A 23,130-nucleotide genomic window follows, 5' to 3' on the forward strand; every position below is an offset into this window, starting at 1 on the left:
GGTTCTGTGTGAAAGAGCTCAAGTCTTTTTCAGTCTGGCTTAGGGATGAATACAACGATCAAGACCCTCATCACAAAACTATGATCTCAGTGAGGCCAAGCATGTCTTCCCTAAAACTAGTTCTTTGTTTCAAATAACATATAGTAAGTTAGCAAAGGAAAGAAAGTACAGAGAAGGCAATTCAAGATAGCATGGGCACTGGACACGACAGTAAAGTGCATGCATGGACTCTGAGTTAGACCTGGTTCAAACCCCAACTGTGTGATATTTAAATAGTGTGACCTTTGAAAAAGGGAGCTCTCTGAGCCCCAAATTCCTAATCTGTAAAATCATCCTCCAACAACTCGTATGAAACAAAAGCATTCAGCACAATGTCTGGCGAATGGTTAATAAGGGCTGAATAAAAATTAATGATGGTTACGTAGATCGTTCTGCTAGAAAGAGATTTGTCCTACCCCAAAGGTGAGGGGGACAGAGGAACTATACTACATACATATCCATCAAAACACATGCTATTTGCAACAACATGGATGGCACTGGAGGGTATTACGCTAAGTGAAATAAGTTGGTCAGAGAAAGACAGATATCACACGTTTTCACTCGTGTGGAATTTGAGAAACTTAACAGAAGACCATAGGGGAAGGGAAGGAAAAGTAAGTTACACACAGAGGGGGAGGCAAACCATGAGAGACTCCTAAGTACAGAGAACAAACTGAGGGGTGATGGTGCTGGGAGCTTGGGGGGGTGAGGAAAATGGGCGATGGCATCGCAGAGGGCACTTGTTGAGATGAACAGTGGGTGTTGTGTGGAAATGATGAATCACGGGACTCTACTCCCGAAGCCGAGACTACACTGTATGTTAGCTAACTTGACAATAAATGATAAAAATAAAAAATAAAATAAAATCAAGATTTGCTCCTGTCTTTCAAACACAACAAAACCACACTAAAATGTGAATACTAAAAAAAATAAATAAATTCTATACTGTACATTTGAGTTCATAATGGCAAACTGCATGCTAGATAAAAAGTAGGACCTTACAATAATATTTAGTCACAATTAACATGACTTGGAGGGATTTGGAAGACATTTACTTCGTCCTGACACTGAATCCAATCTACCATACACGTGTGACCCCATTATGGTGCCAGCAACTGTGCTACAGAGATAAGTAACAGAAAGGCCTGCTTTTGAAAGAGTTCAATCTTAAGGGGGTTTTAAAACCACTCACTCAAACATCCACCAGCAATGAACACAAAGTAATGAGAAGTAACAGAGAAAAAAATGGGGGAGGGGGTGGTAGCAAAGGAAGGCTTTCTAGGGGGTAACAATGCCAGCCAATGAGATTCCCAAAGAATGGGAGGAGTTTACTATAGAGGACTAAGGAAACCACAGTAGGCAAAGACACAGAGACCTAAACCAGCGTGGTGTCTGCAGCAAGCTAAAATTCATTTAGTACAGCGAGAATGTGTGGTATGAGCCAGTAAGAGCTGATCCGGAGAGGGGAAGAAAGTGGTATGCGTGTAGAGATATCTACATACAAGTCACGGCAGGAGAGATCAGATCCCTATACACAGTGGGCTCCAGTCTTCACTAATCCTCAGAATGCCGTGGCAGCTCCTTAAAAATGGTGATTCCAAGGAATAGCATACCACCACCACCACCACCACCACCACCACCCAGTTAGGCTGGAATAACCAGCCATGTTTAACAGCTGAGGTGTGCTGTTAGGCTGGATAAGACAGAAATCGGTGACGGGTTGCTTAATTAAAGATAATACAGCACGAGAAAAAGAAAAATCAAATCAGTGATGGGTTAAAACTGAAAGGTGAGAAGTTAAAATCGATGTTTAAGATAGTTTTCTAGAACAATCAGGGGGGTAGGGGTGGGAGAGGACATCAGCAATATGTAAGAACAGCTGCTAAAGTCTAGATAAAGAGTATAAGGACCTGGACTATGGCAGACTACAGGTAGTAGGAAGACCTAGGAAAGGGGAGAAATTCCCAAAATACCTACAAGCAAGTGGTGTCTCCATGGATCACAAATGCCTATACAGGAGGCAGCTCATTAACTTGCCTTTGGATTATGCTCGAGTCTGAGGTTACAGCTAAGGAGAGCTATCCAGCTGGCAGGGAAAGAACACCGGAAACCAGGAGAGAAATCTCCACCGGAGACTTGGATTTGGGACCCAGTACAAAGAATGCATGCGGGCCAACACGACTTTTCAGCAGGGGATAAAATCCCACATGCAGCAGAACACCTCACCTAGTGTCGCCGCTGCAGCCAGTCCAGCCGTGTAGGGGTCCGTCCCCGGGGGAGCAGCGCTGATGATGTAGGGATTGGGGACAAATGCAGCGGGCGCTAAACCTGCTGAAAACACACCTGTCAGTAAAAACAAACCCGACTAAAACCACAACCCTAGCAAATACCCACACAGTTTGGCTACTCAACTCCAGGCTGCAGGTGAGAAAAAGCAAAAAGGACAGATTGAAAGGAAAGAGGGCTCTGAAAAGATGAAATAATCCCTACACTAAAGATTAGGGTGATGTTTATCTACCGTCTTTTTTTATTTTTTTTACTTTTGCTAACAATTTAAACTGTTACGCAGTTGTAAATCCAGCACAATTTCTCAGACTATTAAAATTATAACAGGCTAAAATAAAGCAATTTAAAAGACTTTGTCATGAGATAGAAGGAATCATTTATTTCCATTTAAAACAATTTTCCAGGGGCCCCTGGGTGGCTCAGTTGGTTGAGTGTCTGACTTCAGCTCAGGTCATGATCTTCCAGTCGGGCTCACTGCTGTCGGCATAGAGCCTGCCCCTCCCCCACTCACGCTCTCGCTTGCTTGCTCTCTCTCAAAAATAAAGGAACGCTTATAGATAGATAGATAGATAGATAGATAGATAGATAGAGGCATCTGGGTGGCTCAGTCAGTTAAGCGTCTGACTCTTGGATTTTGGTTCTGGTCATGATCTCAAGGTTTGTGACTTTGAGACCCACATCAGGCTCTGTGCTAATAGTATGGAGCCTGCTTGGGGAACCTCTCTCTCCTTCTTTCTCTGCCCTTCCCCTGCTTGTGAATTTTCTCTCTCTCTCTCTCTCTCTCTCTCTAGCAAAATAAATAAATAAATTTATTTATTTATTTTAAATATTTTTATTTATTTTTGAGACAGAGCATGAGCAGGGGGAGGGGCAGAGAGAGAGGGAGACACAGAATCTGAGGCAGGCTCCAGGCTCTGAGCTGTCAGCACAGAGCCCGATGCGGGGCTTCAACTCATAGACCGTGAGATCATGACCTGAGCCGAAGTCGGACGCTCAACTGACTGAGCCACCCAGGCGCCCCATAAATTTTTTTTTTTAAGTATTTACAAAAAGAAATAAACAAAAATAAAACAATTTCCCAGGGATGCCTAGAGCATTCCACTCTTGATTTTGGCTCAGGTTATGACCCTGGGGTCGTGGGATCGAGCCCCACATCGGGCTCCACACTGAGTATGGAGCGTGCTTAAGCTAAGATTGTCTCTTTCCCTCTGTCCCTCTCCCCTACTCGTACTCTCTCTCTAAATTAAAAAAAAAAAAAAAAAGAAAAATTCTGGACAGCTTTTCTCAAAGAAAAATGTATGGGTATTTATTAAGACTAGCATCTACAACTGTAAGTTAAACCAGACCCAGGCAAAGGCCGTTACGCCTAGCCTTAAGACATTTAGGCTGGAAGCAAGTCTTTCCTTCCACAGCATACCTCAACCCATGATTTCCTTCTATTCTACCGTGTCCTTTTGACGCATTAAAAAAAAAAAAATTGTACATGTACTTGTTTACACATATAGCACTTTGTTTCAAAGAGACCTTAAGAAGGTCTGGGTGGGGGGGAGTCTAGGCAATAAAAATATGTACATCAGAACATTAACCAATGTTACCGGAAAAGGGAAAACCTACTTTAAAAACCAGTCATTAAATGAAAATACTTTTCACGACCATCAATACACGCTGCTTGGAAAATGGCCTTATGGGTACTCCCTGCTACTTAAGAAGATGAGAAGTTGATATTTTCACAGTCTAGACGACCCTAACAAGAACAGAACTGTTGTTATGTCATGGATTTCATCCAGTCTTAACCAACAGAGTCCATGCTGGTCACAACTGTCGTTTAGGACTGACCCTGCGTCCTCCGACAGCACAGCGGAGGCAGACCACTCCCCGGACACCAGGCAAGCTTACAAGCTGAAGTCTAGAAGGCTGACAAAAATCAAGCAGGTGGCTCAAAGACAGGTGGACAAGAGGACGAACGAGGCCATCTACTCCGAGAGCCCTGTCTGCGCTTTGTCCTCCCCGGCCTCCGCCGCCGGGGCTCCTGGAGCGGGGGCCACGAGTAGGCACGGGAGCCGCGCCCAGGGACCTACCGATGTGAGGCTGGTGAGCCGCCGCCAGTGCGTACTGCTGCTGCTGCGCGGCCGTCAACTGCTGGACGGCGAGCGCGTTAGGTCTTTGGAACAGCTGAAGAAAGAAAAGGATGCGGTGAGGTTAGCGAAACGGTCTCGCGAGACAACTTCAAACCTTCTCTGAATAAAAACTTCGACAAGCCCTTGTTCAGGAATGGCATTTGAAACAAAAACGTTCTTGTGTTCCATTCCATTCCCACTCAGATGGTATCGTGATGCTTCAGAGTTCTGCTTCCCGGGTCTTTCTTTACCTCCATTCGGTGCACCCAGTTCCCACTTCCCGGGCGAGGTGTCCCCAGAGCACAAACATACATACAAACCACCTAGTGGCTGCCAACAGGCCAAGGGTCCTGCCTGATCCCAGACACACTCACACATTAAAGCTACCACAAAACGACCCACCACACTGCCCCTCGTGCTGTTACCTCTCCTCAGTTCTTCTGAGAACCCCACAGACACTCTGAATTACTCCTCACCTACTCACATTTTGGAAAGGAAAATGAGAAGTGTTCATTTCATCCTTGGCTGCCTCTTCCCAGGGAAATGATATTTACTGGATACCTTTCTCAACTAGTGGCTTATCATAATGATGAAATCGGACAGCTGCCAACTTCTGGGAGCCCTCCAGTTTCCTATTCTTTATGTGTAGGAAATCAAACAACAGAAATACAGCTGCTACTAACAAAGCTTGGATTATGAGCTCAGACCTAGCACACTTCTTAAATTTTTTTTTTATGTTTGTTTATTTTTGAGAGAGAGAGAGAGAGAGAGAGAGAGAAAGAGAGCGTGTGTGTGTGCATGAACAGGGGAGGGGCACAGAGACGGGCAGACACAGAATCCGAAGCAGGCTCCAAGCTCCGAGCTCCGAGCTGTCAGCACAGAGCCCGGCGTGGGGCTCGAACTCACAGACCACGAGATCATGACCTGAGCCGAAGTCAGACACTTAACCGACCGAGCCAACCAGGCGTCCCAGACCTAGCACACTTCTTCATTCCCAAGAAAAGGAAAGGAGTACAAAGACCCTGACACCAAGAATATCCCAAAATTCTACCTTAATACAAAGCCAATCATTCACTCATTCATTCCACAAACATCAGGAGACAAATAATACCTGCTAGGCACTGTGCGAGGAACTAAGGATACAACACTGACTAAAATGGTCATACATTTCAGTATGAATAGCACTGGTACAAAGAAAGAATTCTGGATTGCCTCGATGTGCCTCCTTCCAAGGAGTCACACTGAAAACCTTTATTCACTGAAATCAGAGTGCTTATTGAAAGTACCTCCCTACAAAGGAACTTCCCCCTAGCTACCTGATCTTTCTATAGGAGTTTTCAACAACTCAGGTGATATCACTGGATGATATATAAATGACACCATGGATCTTGAATAACAGATTTCCTCATAAAGAGATCTGTTTCAGACATTAAAAGATAATGTCATCCCACCAACTCAGCTTAATTATCGTCAGAATTGGACTTGTAATGTTATCTTAGGTGGTGAAGAGACTTCTATGAGTAGACAATTTTAAATAAAAAGAAAACAAAAGGGGTCCTCTGGGTGGCTCCGTTGGTTAAAGGTCTGACTTCGGCTGGTGCTCTCTCTCTCTCTCAAAATAAATGAACTTAAAAAAAAAAAGGGGGGGGTGAATATTTTGAACATACTGACCAACTTCACCTGTTACCTCTCTTTGTAAAATATTCATCTTTCTAAAGACCAGAGTAAAATCAGCCTTTGTCTTTATAGTATGAAAGTAAATCAAAAGTAACTATGTACAGATTTCAAAAGTAATTGTTTTATTTTCAAAAGTTAAAGAAAAAAGAAATTTCATTATGATGCTGGTAAAAAGACAAGCATGACTTTAACAGGCACTGATTAAATATCAAGTCTTCAAAAGCAATACTGGAATTTATAGACCAACCTATCAAAAGACCTGATCCCTCCAGGAAGGCAGCCAATCAGTACTATCTGCTAACTGGGATCTTGTGATTTTTGCCAGGTTGTTTTTCACATGACTGTCTACCTAAAGATAGTGCCCCAGAGTATTCCTACCAACAGGAGGCAGTTCACCTCAGAGGGGAAGCCAGGAGGGAGAAAACATAACAGCAAAATAGTGCAAAGTTGTTTTTCAATTTTTTACAAGGCTGTAAAAATACCTTATAGCTTCACTTAGATATCTGTGTCTTCAGTGGGTCTCTGGAATCTTCCTAGCCTCAAACCTTTTGAAATATTTAACATCTCAGGCACTGTTCATGCTAGTCTCTTCTGTCTACACTTCTCTGCCCTGCTGCAAACAAAATCATTCATTCAAGGAACATTTTTTGAGCACCCGTTATTAGCGAGGCACCGTAACATGGGGAGCTAGGGAGATAAAGACAGTGTGCTCAGAACAGAACTCTTGAAGTTCTCTTATTAACCAAAAACAGTACTCACTGACATTCCATCTGACTTCTCCTCGCTTCATGTTTTTAACATGACATGTAACTCATTCAATGCTCATGTACCGTATCCATAAATACCCAGCATGCGTAAATACCAACCATTCTGCATGACATTAGTTTGTGATTCTCACCACCATGCAGCCATACTTTGAGGAGGAGAAGCTACCACTTGTAACTAAAAACATCCAGACCCTACAAGAGCTCCCACATACCCTATGTTTGAGAGTTGATTGATATCTCAGTGATTATGGTGAATAGAGAAGGAATTTTCTTGAGTGCATTTTGCAGTAAACAATTAACAGAAATTATCATCTACAGCAAGCAGATTTTATTATAGCATAGATTACAGCAATTCTGGCACATTCTCTTTATGTAAATGCCCCAATATTAACTGGAAATACAGGGTATTCAAAACAAAATTGGGTAATTGGCAAGTAATGGATTCCAAAGGATCCTGAAAAACTCATACAAATGCCATCTGCTGGGCAAACCACTGAGCTCTGTTAACATTTTCATCATTTTCAGAAAGGAAGCCAATGGTAACTGAGAAACACAATACTGTGAGATTTGGAGAGAATGCTTGTTTTAAGGTTGGTATAATGATAAATGTGCCACTACCGATTACAATTTACTTGGGTAGAATTCTTAAGTTGTTCAAAAGACTAAATGCAAGGGAAAATACATCAAGTATTTCAAGCTCATCAAGGTTCCTAGTAAGAAATATTGAAGGCATAATTTGGGAACCACACGAGCAAGCTGATTTGACTCCCGTCTCTGTCACTACATGACCTTACAAAAGATACCCTGCAAGAGTTTTTATTCCAGAAAGGGGCAGTCAGAAACACCCAGCATAGTGTTAAGTGATCAGATAGCTATTACTGTCATTATGTTGTTATCAATAACACTTGTTGGCATGAAAACACTGTTACTAGGTTTTCAGAATGCGGAGGAGTAATACCTCAATATCGAGTTGGTGTCTGCAAGATTATCCCTCTGCCCCTCGCAACTAAAAAGCCCTGGCTTTTGGCCAGTTTAAGGCCAAAGCCACAGTGAACAGGGGATAAGAGCGGAGACTCTGGGGTCGGAAAGCCTGGATTTATAGCTCGGCGTCAACACAGACTACGTGACACAGGGCAAGAGAACCTCTCTCTGATTCACTCTCCTCTCGAACAGGGACAACGAAGACACATCGAAATCCTAAGGTTGCTGCAAGTATTAAAATTAACATGTGTAACGCACTTGGAACAGTCCTTGATGTATGTTCTCTCTGACGAATGGCAAGAGCACCCCCATACAGACACCTCTTCTGTGAGGCACCTCGTACAGCTCCTCCTCCCGACAGGGCAGCCCAGGACGAGGAAAGCAGAGGTCAAGACTCTTCAGAGTGAATGCGAAAGTCAAAATCCCACTGAGCTCATGAGCACCAACTGCTGTCAACAGCTCACAAAGGTGACAGGATGGAAGAAAAACCTTTTTTGCCTTGTTGTCGAAGAACACGTTAGCATAGACTCCATGCAGAGAAAACCACGAATGCACAGAATGGGAAGGTGAGGCAAGCCCATGGGTCAAAAGGCTTTGTGTTTCCAGTACTGGATCCAGGAACGACACAGCCCAGAGCTACACACCAGGACGGAGATGTTCGCATGGGTTGTGGTCTCATGACCTTCAGCAACTCAGCCTCGTGAGGTCTTAACTTTCTTCCCTGTAAAAACCGAATGCTTGCTCTACCCCATGGGACTGTTGTAAGCGTTCACAGAGAAAGGAGATTCCAAACACTGAAGCTGTTACATCAATGGTGGGACTATTTCTCTTTTAAGAAAAGAGGTTTATCACGGGAGCCAGGCTGTAGTACATAAAATATGTGAAAGTCTGCTACCGTCCGAAGCTTGCAGATCAGAGCCCATTTTCAACCAGGTTATCTGAACGACAACGATGATCGACAATGACTTCTGGCTAAACAACTACATACGCTGCTGAATTTTTTAAGAAAACCTTCTTCACATTTCCTTAGCAGATGAAAAATCAGAGTCCAAAATAATCTCTAAACAAGGTGGAAAAAACAAAACGTCCTTCCACCAAGTCAGTAAGTATCTTTCGAGAAAACTCATATAAAATTTCAGCAAAGAATAAAGGCAAGCTTCAACTGGTCAGCCTGCCAGCGAAAGGCAGTGTTTACCAGGGACTACACACAACAATGAAAAATAGTCTTCCTCACTTGTGAACTGAAAGGAAAGCTGAGAATATTAAAGACCTGTATGAAAACTATGCACAAACTTGGCTTCAGAAGATGACATCTAACCACTATGGCACTTTTAAAAGCAATGCGTGCCAGCTTCCTCCCCCTTGCGCCTAGGGCTGTGAAGGAACAAATCTGTACTTCAATTATGATTTTCAGAGTATGGTTTCTTTGCTGCAATTCATGCTTACCAGGAAGCAAACCACAAGAGACTCTTCATGATAGAAAACAAACTGGAGGTTGCTGGAGGGAAGGGGGTGGGGGGTGGGCTAAATGGGTGATGAGTATTAAGGAGGGCAATGTATGGAGCACTGGGTGTTCTAAGGAAGTGATGACTCACTAAATTTTACTCCTGAACCCAATATTGCACTGTATGTCAACTCACTAGAAATTTAAATACACATTTGGACAGAAATTAAACACTTTTAAAGTAAAATCCATGCTTAACAGGTTAAGGGTTTTAGCACATCAGTATACAATTTTGTAAAACATACTGCATTAGGCTATTTTTAGATCAACTGAATTCTAAATAAAGAACATCAGCAATTAATCTGGTTGATCTATAATGATGTGATCCTGGCTTTGGTTTCTGCTACACAGCATTAAAATATAATGAAACCTAGCAGTAAGTTTCTAAAATATACTTAGGGAAATATAAATACTTGTATGGCTCTTCATTAAAATAAACAAGTTCGCTCAAGTATCATAACACAAAATGGTACGAACATATTATAATTATAACTGGTCACTGGTTATAATGTTGATTATTCACATAGGATTAAAGAGAAGACAATGAGGGAAAAGTGAGGGGAAAAAGGGAGAATATTCCAGAGATATCAATGAACATTTCAAACCACCCTACATTAGGGGTACTTAAATCCCAGATCTCTGTACTTGGGATAGGTAAAATTATCCTCATGTTCATGAAATTTACCATGTCCTTCAATTATAACCACAGGCAACAAACCATATTAACATGGGCAATACACTTGTGTGACTTCATCATCAACAGAAGTCAAATACGTTTCATGCTCCTTTACGACCACTAGATATCTCACAGCTGCATTCACGCTCATCATGAAAACTAGTACATATTTCTGCCGCATGCATCGTATGATAAAGCAGATACATCTTGAATTTGTTAAATATTTCTGTAACTATTTCTGTATCACTGGTTCCTTTGTAAACCTATCTATACTACATATCACTCACACAATTCAGCCCACAGATCTCATCTAACTGCTAAGGGGTTCATGGCACAAAAAAAGGAATACTTGCTCTGAATAAACCTCAGGTTAAGTTTATGATTTACAATGACTAGACAAGTAATTTAACTATCCAAAACCCAAAGTACCCCTAAGTACCATTAAGTGTGTAATGAACTGAATGAAAATTACCTTTCCTATATCTTCAGGCTGTTCTCTACTATGTATCTCCATAGAAGCTGATACTGACAGTTTTATGAAACCAATTTACACACCAAATCCAAGTCGGGAATAAAAGAAAATAGGACACAAGAAGGAATTGTTTATTTTGTCAATTTCCAAGCCAGATCCCATCACAAAATCACAAATAAAGGAACTCAAAACTAAAGACAGCCTCTGATCCCCATTTAAGAAAGCCAACATAAAAGAGCAGAATGTGTGGAAAAACATGTATTACAGCAGATCTCTGGTTCAAACCTCACAATCATCAATACTGTCTGGGACTCAGGCCTGGTTCTCAAGGCCTCTGAGACCTGGACTCGCCAAATGAACCACCCATCTGCTGTTCCCCGTAAGTATACCTTCTCCTGTTGGCAGCCTATGACCACACCACACCCATCTCGTCTCCATACCTCTGCTCTTTTAATTACGGCAATACACAACGCACCTTTCAAGTTAGGGGTACACAACCTTGATCTCCATGGAGCCCTCCCCTGGTCTGACAGCATTCCTGACCAACCAATTTAGCATGTATAGTTCCTCAACTGCCCCACATGGTTCCACGTATCATGGTCTTACCATGAGCACCAGCTCTGTTCACTACAACCCAGCTTCCTAGAAGGACACAATCGTCAATAATTAAGATTAATACAGGTAAAAGAAGGTCTAAAACTGCTACTGAACCAACACTCAACACAAAAAACTAAACCGTGATAATTAAGTCATTCCTTCTTAGAAATGTCTTGTCGTTGTCAACAAGGCAGCACAGCAAAGCAGGTAAGAGGACACAACACCATGCAATCTCACAAGTCACTTTTTTTCAACTTCACCCACCTCCTTGGATGACTACATTATCTACTAAACATGTACCTGTTAATTTCTAGTATTAAGCCTTTATGTTTTACTATTTCCTCCCATGGAATTTTCATTCTTTTCCTGATATAAACAAGTCTTGCAAGGTACAGCTCAAGATCTACCTCTTCCATAAGTCCTTCCTTCCCCAGAATAGAGTATGCTCTCCCTTGTCTAAGCTTCTAGGACATGGGCATGACCTAGACTTGTCATCGAGTACTTCCCTGCACTATTTAAATGACCAAATGAGTCACAACAACTAAATGGAGAGCTGTGGGTGGGGGAGCCCATCTCATTCATGAAAGATACACTCCACTACAAGCGAGAACAAAAAAACGAGAAAAGAAAGTCATAATCCACAATCCACAAATCTGCGATCTCCCTGAAGTTATCCACAAAACTAGACTGCAGAAGAATTACGTACGTTTTCTGATCAGATGGCAACAGAGGGCTGTGACCCTAAAAAGGAGGTCATTTCCTAGGTATGATACAGGTCTAGTTACGTACATGAGGCACAAGCACAGTGGGCTAGATCTAAAGGACTCACTTATTAGAATACAAGCAGGGCCTCAAAGAGGGGCCTCCAGATCTCTGAGAAGGCTAGTTCCAGATTTTAGTTTGGGGAAGTATATTTAATATGGGGGATATTCTGAGACACTATAATAGGGATATGAGAGAAGTTTCCTGAAAACCTGGTCTGCTAAAGCCAATCAGAAGACACAGAAGAACAAGACCCAGGGCTTATCTTCAAGGAGTTTACAACCTAGCAAGGACTATGAAACAAGAAATCATAACACAAGGCAGAACATCGTGATTCTTTTTCTTCAGGGAAGCACAGAGCACCACGGAGTTCAAAGGAGACAGACAATACAACTTACTGATCTGGAAACCAAGAAAGTTAGCAGCACTGGACCTTCAAGAATGACAACAATTTAAATTAGTGGAGGGGCGCCTGGGAGGCTCAGTCAGTTGAGCCTCCAACTTTGGTTCAGGTCATGATCTTACAGTTTGTGGGTCCAAGCCCCACAGTGGGCTCTGCACTCACAGCTCAGAGCCACCTTCAGATTCTGTGTCTCCCTCTCTCTCTCTCTCTGCCCCTCCTCTGCTTGTTCTCTAACAAAAATAAATAAACATTAACAATTTTTAAGAATAAAAATAAATTAGCAGAAAGGGAAGCAGGAATGAAATGTAATGGAAAGTAAGAGTAAGAAATATTCGGGGCGCCTGGGTGGCTCAGTCGGTTAAGCATCTGACTTCAGCTCAGGTCATGATCTCACGGTTCGTGGGTTCGAGACCTGCATTGGGCTCTGTGCTGACAGCTCGGAGCCTGGAGCCTGCTTCAGATTCAGTGTCTCTCTCTCTCTCTCTCTCTCTGCCCCTCCCCTGCTCACTCTGTCTCTCAAAAATAAATAAATGTTGGGGCGCCTGGGTGGCGCAGTCGGTTAAGCGTCCGACTTCAGCCAGGTCATGATCTCGCGGTCCGGGAGTTCGAGCCCCGCGCCAGGCTCTGGGCTGATGGCTCAGAGCCTGGAGCCTGTTTCCGATTCTGTGTCTCCCTCTCTCTCTGCCCCTCCCCCGTTCATGCTCTGTCTCTCTCTGTCCCAAAAATAAATAAACGTTGAAAAAAAAAAAAAAAAAAAAAAGAAAAGAAAATAGAGGAGTCCTGGCCCAACAGTTCCAGGGCATGCTATTAGGGCGCCCGCTACAAGGCTGTGTAAAAGAATCTATGCAGAAAAGTAGGAACTGTGGGCCCGTGGGATAAAACAACCATGACCACATCACATGATGGTGGTTCACCTATGGAACAATATGCCTCTATGTTGCCTCAACCAAGATGTGCACGGGAAGCCAAAAGCCAACAACAGTTTCATTTTCGAAACAGTACCGTTCACTTTCAAAATTACTGAAATGGGAAGTGTAAAGGCATCCCAGGTTTCATAAATCTGAGTGGGTGCTATCTTTAATGGAATCATGTTAACTGCTTAGAAGTTTGCAAACGGACATCATCTATTCAAGTTCTAATAATTATCCAGCCTCTTAAAACGTCGGTCAAATTAGTTCGAAGCCAGAGATCAATACATCGAAAGAGAATCCCAACTCTGATTATGACGCAAAAAACAATTAAATCAAAGAGCATCAGATTTTCCTTCACAAGCAGAGGGTCAGACTGAATTAGATGGGGAATGGGAAGCTAAGCACCAAAACTGGCCAGAGTTGTAACGGTTGCTGGGGAAGTTCAGACCAAAGAAGACAAGAGTAAAAGGAAGATTCAGATAAAACTTCTTGACATAACAAGTTAAAGAACTCTGATCAGAAGTAGCTTACACTCACAAACCTCAATTTAGACACGGAACTACCACACTCCTCTCCTAAGCTGAGCCAGCTGAGGTCTATGTGGTAGCAGTGTCCCCCTACATTTGCTGATGTGGCACAGATTTTAAGTCTAATCTACCTTCAGCACCTGAATTCAGCAATTTCTGGCTTCACTCAAAATGGCTGTTTTGAGGAGCCACTGTGAAAGGGTCAAAGAGTGAAAGAAGAGAAAAAGCACAAAAAGTCATTCTTACAAAGAGGTGGCGTATTTATTGGGAACCACAGGGAGAGTGGTGGACACTTAACAGCTCACTCTCTCCGGAAAAAAGAGTGTGTTAATTAAACCCAATAGTTCCATCTGATACGAGCAGAGCACATGTATCACATCATCCTGTAAAGGGATTTCCTTTTGTAAACTTCATATGGTTAACTTTATTATCCAGTTGTCTATCAATCAAAATTCATTTAAAATCAACTATTTGTGACAATAACAAAAGGACAGTATGATACACTGATCTCCAAAGACCACATACATAAGCCAATTTCCCCTACAGATGTAGAATTTCTAAACTTCGAAATGAAAATTTAACCTTTCAAGCCTAGAGGTTTGTATTTATGCTCCAGTCCAAAACTAATGAATATCAGAAATTCATGGCCCGTCAAAGTGCTTCCAGCCACAAGAGAGAACTTGTGGTACCTGACAAGATGGGGAAGCCACCTACCCCCTTTTATAATTTAGACAGTTAGTGGCTTTTTGTTTTTGAATTGAACAGAAGGATCAGTACACCCCAGAGTTAGTCACACCGTGCATTCAAACCCAGAAGGCACACATAAAGTATTTTCTAAGGAATTATGAAGAAAAGAAAGAGCCAAGTCATTTCACTGTAGATTTTACATTGAGTGGTTTGTGTTTTCCCCCAATCCTATTTTAAACTCTGGTGAACGGCAGCAGGTATGTCTGTCATCTATAGTTGCTCACTTAATTAAAAGACATGACTAATAAGATGACCTGGCACTGGACTCCTGCCAGCAGCAGGTAACAGAGTTTACTATTTTAAAAACAAAACAAACCAACGGCATCACAGTTACATTAATCTTCAGAGAGACTAGTTTCAGCATCCGAGAGGGTTGTGTCACGAGAGGCGCCACTACTTCACCCACTCGCTGGGCCTTGGTGGGACAGAGGAGCCAAAGGAAGGACATGTGGAGCAGAGTGATCTCTCGCCAATAATCTCAGCATGGGAATCGGCTTCTTGCGGGGAAGATACAGAGGCTTTTGTGCGCCCATGTCACCGTCGGGGTAAGGAGGGCTGCCTATCGGTAGCCTGAAATAATGCCACCCTCCTCCCACCCCCCACCCCCCCGCCCCATTCTTAAGTCACATGAATCACGCGCTGGCTGGAGGGGAGTAGAGAGAGTGACAGAGACACACACAGTACCTGTTGTTGAGAATTGTAGTCAAAAAGTCCCACAGTTGCTGCTGCTGAGTCCACAGGTACCTGCGTGCCTGAATAATCAAACTGCAGAGGCTCCATGCCCACATGTTCCATGGGGTCCAAAGGGACACTCTGGGACTCCATGTTGGAGAAATCCTCCACAGGCTTGGCACCATTGGTGCTGGTCAGCTGGGCTAAGCCCTCAGAACCATTCTGGTTTGGACCCAGAAGATCCACTTCATTAGCAGAGTTCTGGCAATTACCAGGGGTACGGCTAAACAGAGAAAGTAAAGGGCATTAAACCTTATTTTGAGCGGGGAGGGACACTACAGCAACCCAAGTTTAAGGACAAGGTCCTTGAGCAGTTTACTGTCAATAGCACTTAACACTATTTCTACAAAACAACCAGAGACACTTTACGGTATTTACGTGTCATATCCCATAAAACGACCCTTCTATTCCTTGTCTCTTCCCACCACAACCCACCCCGTAAATCCACATTAACCACTAAGAATTTACAATCCCTTTAACCAAAGGGCCCAGATTTGAGGAATAATGAATGAACTGGAAAAAAAACGCTACCTGTGGCATCCATGAAAACAAGATCCAAAATGTGGGTAGTAAACCATGCCCCCCCAAAACAACACCTACTCTTTAAACAGAGACCCAACGGAAAAAGTAGCTTCTAGGGGGAAATTCCATAAATGAGAACGATTCTATTAAAAAAAACTTTTTTATAGGTGAAAAAAAATTTTAAGCATTATCTGGGTACTACTCATCAGTGCTAAGACTGTCTCCCATTTTCCCCTTCTAAGCAACCAGAAGAAGCAAACCATTACAAAACAGTGCACGATAAATTCATTATCTAGGATATGCCCCTGCTGAGGAGACAATTCTAAGAATTATAAGTAATATGAGGGTATAATTTATCATCCAAACCAGGATACTCCTAAGAGCAAGAAAAGGGCACTATTAATAAATATTCCAGACATGGTATAAACGAGTAGTGTCTTGGGTGGCCCAGGATACATGATCTCCCTATAGAAGAGGATTGACGACTGTGTTATTCATATAAAACAGTATTACATTCTAGTAAGGGGAGCATAGCCAGTGAGTACATTCTGTGCCCTTCATCCCTAAAAGAAACCCTACAGCTGGTACGAATTAAAGCTACCGTGTATTCCCTCTCACGCACATGCCCTACCACCACCCGGCCAGAAGTCAACTATACCAAACCTTGCTACAGGCTGCCTGAGAATCAGGAGAGAAAGGCTATCCGCTTCACCCGAAAGACCTTAGGTAAGTGGTTATTACTCTGTGCCTCAAATTTCCTCCAAAGACTATCATTCTTTACACTCGCAAGATTAAAAAATTAGATTAGGAATACTAAACCACTGAATTGTGTTCTACAAACGATGGTCCAAAATGAATTTTAATTCTGGCTGTGGTAGAAATTAGGATCAGAGATAGATGTGTGTGTATTTAGACACACATACATTAGCTTTAGACTAACATTAAAATTATTCAAAATTAAATTCTCTACCTGTACATCAATCACTAAGGATTTTGAAAAGGATACACCACCACTAAAGGTTACCTATGTAAGTGAAGAATACTGCCAAATGTACAAGACAGATGCACAATATTATCTGAATAGCGTGTACATTAAATTACAGGGTAAAACCTACAAATCAGTCATGACCAGAGATGGAATGAGAGGCATCCATGGAAGGGATACAATTAAGAACAAGTCATATAAGCTACATCTCTGGGTCTTCAAAATGAGGGAGATGATACTGACCCACCTACCTCAAAGGGAGCTTATGAGTCTCAAATGATCTAATGCCTACGTTCTCAACTGCTTCCCTCCACACTAACAAGCCAGAGAGCTAGGACACACTTCCATTAGTGACCACGGTTACTCCCAAGATAGTGATTTGGGAGAAACTTGGGGAAAGTCCCAAGGAACCCGCCACCCACCCCCCACCCCACCCCACCCCCACCCCCGCCCAGGTGATTTTGTTATTTGTGAACCACTGCAATGATAAGTATAGAATCATTCTGCAAATAATAGAGTCCTATGCGAATGCAAAAAATCTGTTCTGGCAAAGCACCAGGCATTGACAGCTCTTAAAAGTTCCACTTTACCAGTAAATTTAGAATCTTTGTGGTATGGCCTATACTAGACCCAATTCTCAAAAAGGACAGTTAAGGAAGGAAAAAGAAAACTAAAATCAAAATAAAGCTAATCAAAACAAAAGCCCACAGCCCCCATTCAAAAATCAGAAGTGTAAAACATACAAACCTAAAATCTTTGACGTCTGCGTCAATCCCATTCTGCACTGGTAAACCATTGGTCTTGTCCATCACATCACCCTCCTCCTTCAAATCTCCTAGCTTATCTCCATCAAAGGTACCCTTGTTCTTCTTTTCACCTTTGTCGTTTTCATCACTGTCTGCATCCCTTGGGCCCTGTTTAAAAAATAGCTTCAGCTTCACTAATCATCATCAACTAATAATAGCGGGCAACCACTGTGGACACCAGACTACACTAGATGCTAATTACAACAGGATAGTGTCCGGGCCCTTTCAAGACAGTACAATCTAATTAACAGACAACATAGAGGCAGGAACACTGCAGAAAGTCTTGCCAAATGGGGGAGACAGACATACAATTATGTTACAGAGTTTAGAACGGTCTTACCATGCCCAGTGCCCCACCATCCCGTTTTCTCTTTTCTACCCAAAGCCCAGCCACAATTTTACATCTCTTGGTCCCACTTCTCGACTTCCAATTCTAATTCCATATAACAGGATGACTCCTAATAAGCCCAGGTGTGGCAGCTCACAGTCTAGTTAGAAGGTGTTGAGCCTATGAAAAGAATTTCCTGCTATGCCATTGCCTGTGTAAACTCCCTCGCTTCTGAATACTGTGCTAAGTGTGGTCTGACATCAGTCCAATTCAATCACCTTACCCTTTAACCCGAGACATGTGCCCTGCCAATCAATGTGCACCACTACCCCCTCCGCTCCACAATAGTTCTCAGGGCTTACTGCATTGATAATTCACCAATCATCCTTCACTTCATTTTTTTGTTTTAATCCTTCAAAACATGTTCAATCTAAGTGTGAAAGTCTTTCACCAAAAGAAAGTACTCTGAGAAGTGCTCATCTGTTGTCTCACCCTCTGCCTGTCCCATAGCAGATTATGAGACTATGAGGGAGCACCTTCAGCTGGATCGCTGGTGAAGCACACTTGACCTCTGAAGTGTTTCAAGCTACAAAGACTGAAAGACTGGACCTAAAAGAACTGTCTTGGTGCCACGCACACCGATGCCTTATCTTCTAAGGGAATTAAGTCTGTCTCCTCTTATCAACAATCCTAAATTAAGACCAGGACATAGAAAGCAAATGCGCCTTGATTTCCAAAAGGAAATGAAGATTCGGTAGAGTGACTTGACATGGTTCACAGAGCTTTGCAGAATCTTACCGAACGGTAAGTAACCTTTACTTTTATAAAACTGGAGAGGCAACCTTGCTTGTTGTCCTCACCACCGACTTCTAGTCAAAGGAAGAAACAAATACACCTGGCCCAAATTAAAGCTCCTGGCAAAAGGCAAGAGCCAATGAGAAAAAGAGGAGCTGCTTTACAGCATTTCCAGTCATCACAACCACATTTTGGGGGTGGGGGTGGGGGTGTGTCAATAATGGAGGCCGGAGCAGCAGACGCTCCGTTGTGAACAGGCAAGACCCACGAATGCAAAATACACACACGCTCTCAGGCGAGTTCCTGGAGAACTCTGGTCCAGAGAGGATAACTCCCGAATCCCAACATTCTTAGAGCTTTCACCTGCCAGTCAGAGCCCATTTTACTTTCAAATTCATTCTCGGTTCAAGACACAGAAAAACAGTTCACGGCTAATATGAACCAAGGAACACAAGAAGGAACATAGAAAGGATATACAACTTCATACTCATGTGGCATCAAGACGGTAAACTACAGTTTTGGCAGCCACCGAGATGGGACTTTCACAGGAGAATCTTCGAAGTGCAAGACTGTTACAGGTTCAAAAGGAGCGAACGAACAACAGCCAATTAAGTGCCACAGGGAGATCCCAAAGCAGGGATGGGAATACGATAGGATTCTAAAGACACATCTTCCAAAATGTCCAGAAACAATACCTCCCTCCTACTGCAAAGGTCAAACCGACAGAAACCATGTATTCATTTTCCTATCCCCAGTACTGAATACAGTGCCTGGAAGAAGTTAAAAAAAGTATGACGAAGGAAACTGAAATGACCAAAAAGTCCTACAAAACTGAACTACTACTACTGTAAGAAGGACCTTCCCACTGTCTTTATCGTAAGAGTCCAGGAGATAGTGACGCGGTCTGGATAACAAACTCTACCTGTACGTGACACCATTGATGTCAAATAACAAGAGTATTAGAAGGATGATCCCACTAACACAACTAAGTAATCTTCCAGAAATCTACAAATCAAGTTCCTGGCTCAGAAGGAACAGTTCGGCTCCAATGTCTCACAAGCAGCTCAAAGGTCTGGTGGCCAAATAGGAAGAAAATGGGATAAAGAAGTAGTGGCAAGTTTCACCAACAAGCAAGAAACCTGGTGACGAGAGATTCGCTCTCACCAAATCAACTCTGCATTCTCTTTCCTCGGTGACACTTTAGAAGGGCTTGCTGAGAAGCTGTTGGGCCTATCTCTAAGCCAACTGCCAGGGCCTGAAAACAGTCACTGATACTTAACTTACTCAATTATATTGCCAAGGGCTAGATTTTCAAAGGAATCCCTAGAATGGGCCATTTCTCAACAATATTGTACAGTCTATTCATATAAATCATAGATACCTGGTTTTCTGTTCTGATTAGGCTATTAATTCCTCGGAATAGTAGGTTCCTTCGATTTGAAGGTGGGGGACCCAAGAGAGGCTTCTATTCCTTGATCTGGATGGGCACTGGGTGTATTCGTTTTATAGAAACACATAAAGATGAACATATATGACTTATATGCTTTTTAGCACTTGGGTCACATTTCAGTAAAAAGTTTACTCAAGGAACACCTGGGTGGCTCAGTCAGTTAAGCGTCCAACTCTTGGTTTCGGCTCAGGTCATGATCTTGGGTTCAAGCCCCACATCAAACTCCACATTGACAGCGAGGGGGCTGCTTGGGATTCTTTCTCTCTCCCTCTCCCTCTGCCCCTCCCCTGCTCGTGTTCTCTCTCAAAACATATAAATGAACTTAAAAAAAAAAAAAAAAAGTTTACTCAAGAGAAAAAGTTCAGTAAATCAACGATAGCCCTAAATAAAAATGGCTCACAAGTCTGATTTCTGAATGATACCAAGAGCACAAGTGGGAAGACTTTTTGTCAAAAGTCTGCTATTAAAAGAGAATACAGGGTTCAGGATCATAAAAATGTTCTCTTAGGAATATAAACACTCTAGAGAGAGAAAAACAGGGGTAGAAATGGGATGGTACATTTTATGAGATTTTTAATTAATATTTAAGATAAGGGTATATTCATAGCTATATGGTCTTTAAGAAAGACCTAATCCAGGAGCACCTGGATGGCTCAGTAGGTTGAATGTCCTCAGTAGGTTGATTTCGGCTCAGGTCATGGTCCAGGGTCGTGGGATCAAGCCCCCACAATGGGCTCTGTGCTGAGCGTGGAGCCTACTTAAGATTCTTTCTCGGGGCGCCTGGGTGGCGCAGTCGGTTAAGCGTCCGACTTCAGCCAGGTCACGATCTCGCGGTCCGTGAGTTCGAGCCCCGCGTCGGGCTCTGGGCTGATGGCTCAGAGCCTGGAGCCTGTTTCTGATTCTGTGTCTCCCTCTCTCTCTGCCCCTCCCCCGTTCATGCTCTGTCTCTCTCTGTCCCAAAAATAAATAAACGTTGAAAAAAAAGATTCTTTCTCTCTCTGCCCCTCTCCTCAGCTCGCAAGGCCCTCTCTCAGGAAAGGAAGGGGAAGGGGATGGGGAAGGGGAAGGGGATCGGGAAGGGGAAGAGAAGGAAGAAGTAATGCAGAGGAAGGAAGGAAGGAAGGAAGGAAGGAAGGAAGGAAGGAAGGAAGGAAGGAAGGGACTAATCCAGATTGCACAAAACCTACATTCTATCTCGACTGCTAACACTTAACTGGTCACAGGACTTTGGACAGGTCATGAAAACCGAGTCTTCATTTTCTCATCTACAGAACAGGGATAATTTTATTATAACAGAGCAGTTATAAAATGATGCATATGCAAAAGGTCTGTGAAGTATAAATCATTTTACACTACAGTACTATGATAATTAGTAAAAGCTATTCACTGGGATGGTATTTCTTAAGTAACATTATTCATGATATCAAGATTAAAACTCTTAAATGCCCCAATTAAGCGGTTTAACTCTAATATCGGTTTAACTCTAATATAAGTATATAGCCAATCTAGCCCTCCCAGGGACACTCATTTTCACAGTGCAGTGGCTGTATGGCTAGTGTTGAACATCACAATCTTTTTAAAATTTACAAGTGTCTGGGCTCTCACCCAGAGATTCTGATTTAATTGGTCTGCAGAAGCTCCCACAAGTATTATAAAAAGCTTCTCCTCCAGCAACTCTAATAAGCACTCACAAATGAGAACCACTGTAATTAAGTCCAACATAAGCATCATAAAGGCAGGGTTTTTGTTTGGCTTTTTTGGTCACATAATAGTACCGAAAAAGTCTATTATCTAAATAAACGAAAAAACAAAGAAGGATTAATAGAATCCTTTTATTGTGGGCTTCCTTTAAATGAATGTTAACTTAAACCTGTAGTATTCAAATATAGGATTCAATGAGTGCTCAGAATGCACATAGCCAAGCCCAATCAAAATCTCAAGAGTGCGGCCAAGAAGGGTTCTGAGAGATCCCCCGCCCACACAGAGGCGGAAGACTGTGTTCCACTCGTAGATAAAGAATTGACAGAAGAGCAGGCAAAGAGAAGAACTTTATATCGTGCAGATCAGAACCCATCCATTTATGGCTCAGCTTTGTCAAAAGCCTCACATAACAGGAGGAATATTTCAGGAGAATACCTATTAATTCTGAATGAGTCAGAGAAATGAGAATTTAATTTCTTCTCTTACTGCAGTGATCGTACCACAACGCTCCATGGGCAAGTCACATTCAATGAGATTAGTAATGTTCCGCCCTTCTTGCCAAAAAAGAGCATTCTGCATATCTGAAATTAGAACAAATTTGAATCCAGGCCCTACCACTTTCCTTCTAAGCCTCATTTTTTGCATCTATAAACTCACAGGGACAACAGTATCTACCTCACATGGTTGTTTCAATGATTAAATAAGGCAATACATAAAAGTGCGACTCTTTCAAAAAAAATTCTTCAAAGTACTTTATTCCATTTTCACATCTTTTTCCCAACGCCTTTTTCAGACACATCCACCCCCACCTCCCAAAGCTTCAAAAGTCCTAGACATCTTATGTCTCCCCATCCCCTGGGAAAAAACTTATGGCTCTAATCATTAGACCCTTTGTACCACGGATTTTCTTGAGATATGTATGCAGAATCGAGCCACCACCAACTACTACGTTTCATCAAATCAATTTATAAAACATACCATCATTTTATGTGCTAACAAGGAAATACTGGCAATTAAACTGTGATATACTATCATTTTCAAGTTGCATTCCAATTTCAAAATGAATAAGGTGGGGAGGTGTACACTTTAGAAACAGTGGAACACAGAATATACACTGCGCATGTGATCACCTAATTCCTGGTGTGCCAAAAGGTAAGAAGAGTGTTCTCTGCGTAGTAGCCACCAGATCCAGGAGGGGGGAAAAAACATATATCTTGACCATGCAGAATGGTATTTGTTGTTATTACAGAGATGAAAACACAACAAAACCATTTTCTAAAAGGTGGTTGTTGGTTTTTTAACTTTTTATCTAGTCCGTATTTAAAAGCTTGACATTGATAGTAGA

General features: G+C 42.4%; 1 protein-coding gene across 25 annotated transcripts in view; it reads right to left on the bottom strand.

Moving 5' to 3' along the window:
* The window catches only part of PUM1 (pumilio RNA binding family member 1), a 135,281-nt gene that overhangs the window by 46,186 nt on the left and 65,965 nt on the right, over window positions 1-23,130 (bottom strand). For 15 of the 25 annotated variants that reach the window (XM_045476417.1, XM_045476432.1, XM_045476420.1 and 12 more), the window contains 4 exons: window positions 17,453-17,619; window positions 15,151-15,421; window positions 4,404-4,497; window positions 2,266-2,370 (listed from right to left, as the gene is read on the bottom strand). In XM_045476417.1, coding sequence (XP_045332373.1) covers window positions 2,266-2,370; window positions 4,404-4,497; window positions 15,151-15,421; window positions 17,453-17,619 — 637 coding nt within the window. The remainder of the gene's footprint in view (window positions 1-2,265; window positions 2,371-4,403; window positions 4,498-15,150; window positions 15,422-17,452; window positions 17,620-23,130) is intronic. The other 10 variants (XM_045476423.1, XM_045476433.1, XM_045476428.1 and 7 more) reach the window with 3 other exon arrangements.

This window comes from Leopardus geoffroyi, chromosome C1 (assembly GCF_018350155.1).
Source record: "Leopardus geoffroyi isolate Oge1 chromosome C1, O.geoffroyi_Oge1_pat1.0, whole genome shotgun sequence".
Classification (NCBI taxonomy): domain Eukaryota; kingdom Metazoa; phylum Chordata; class Mammalia; order Carnivora; family Felidae; genus Leopardus; species Leopardus geoffroyi.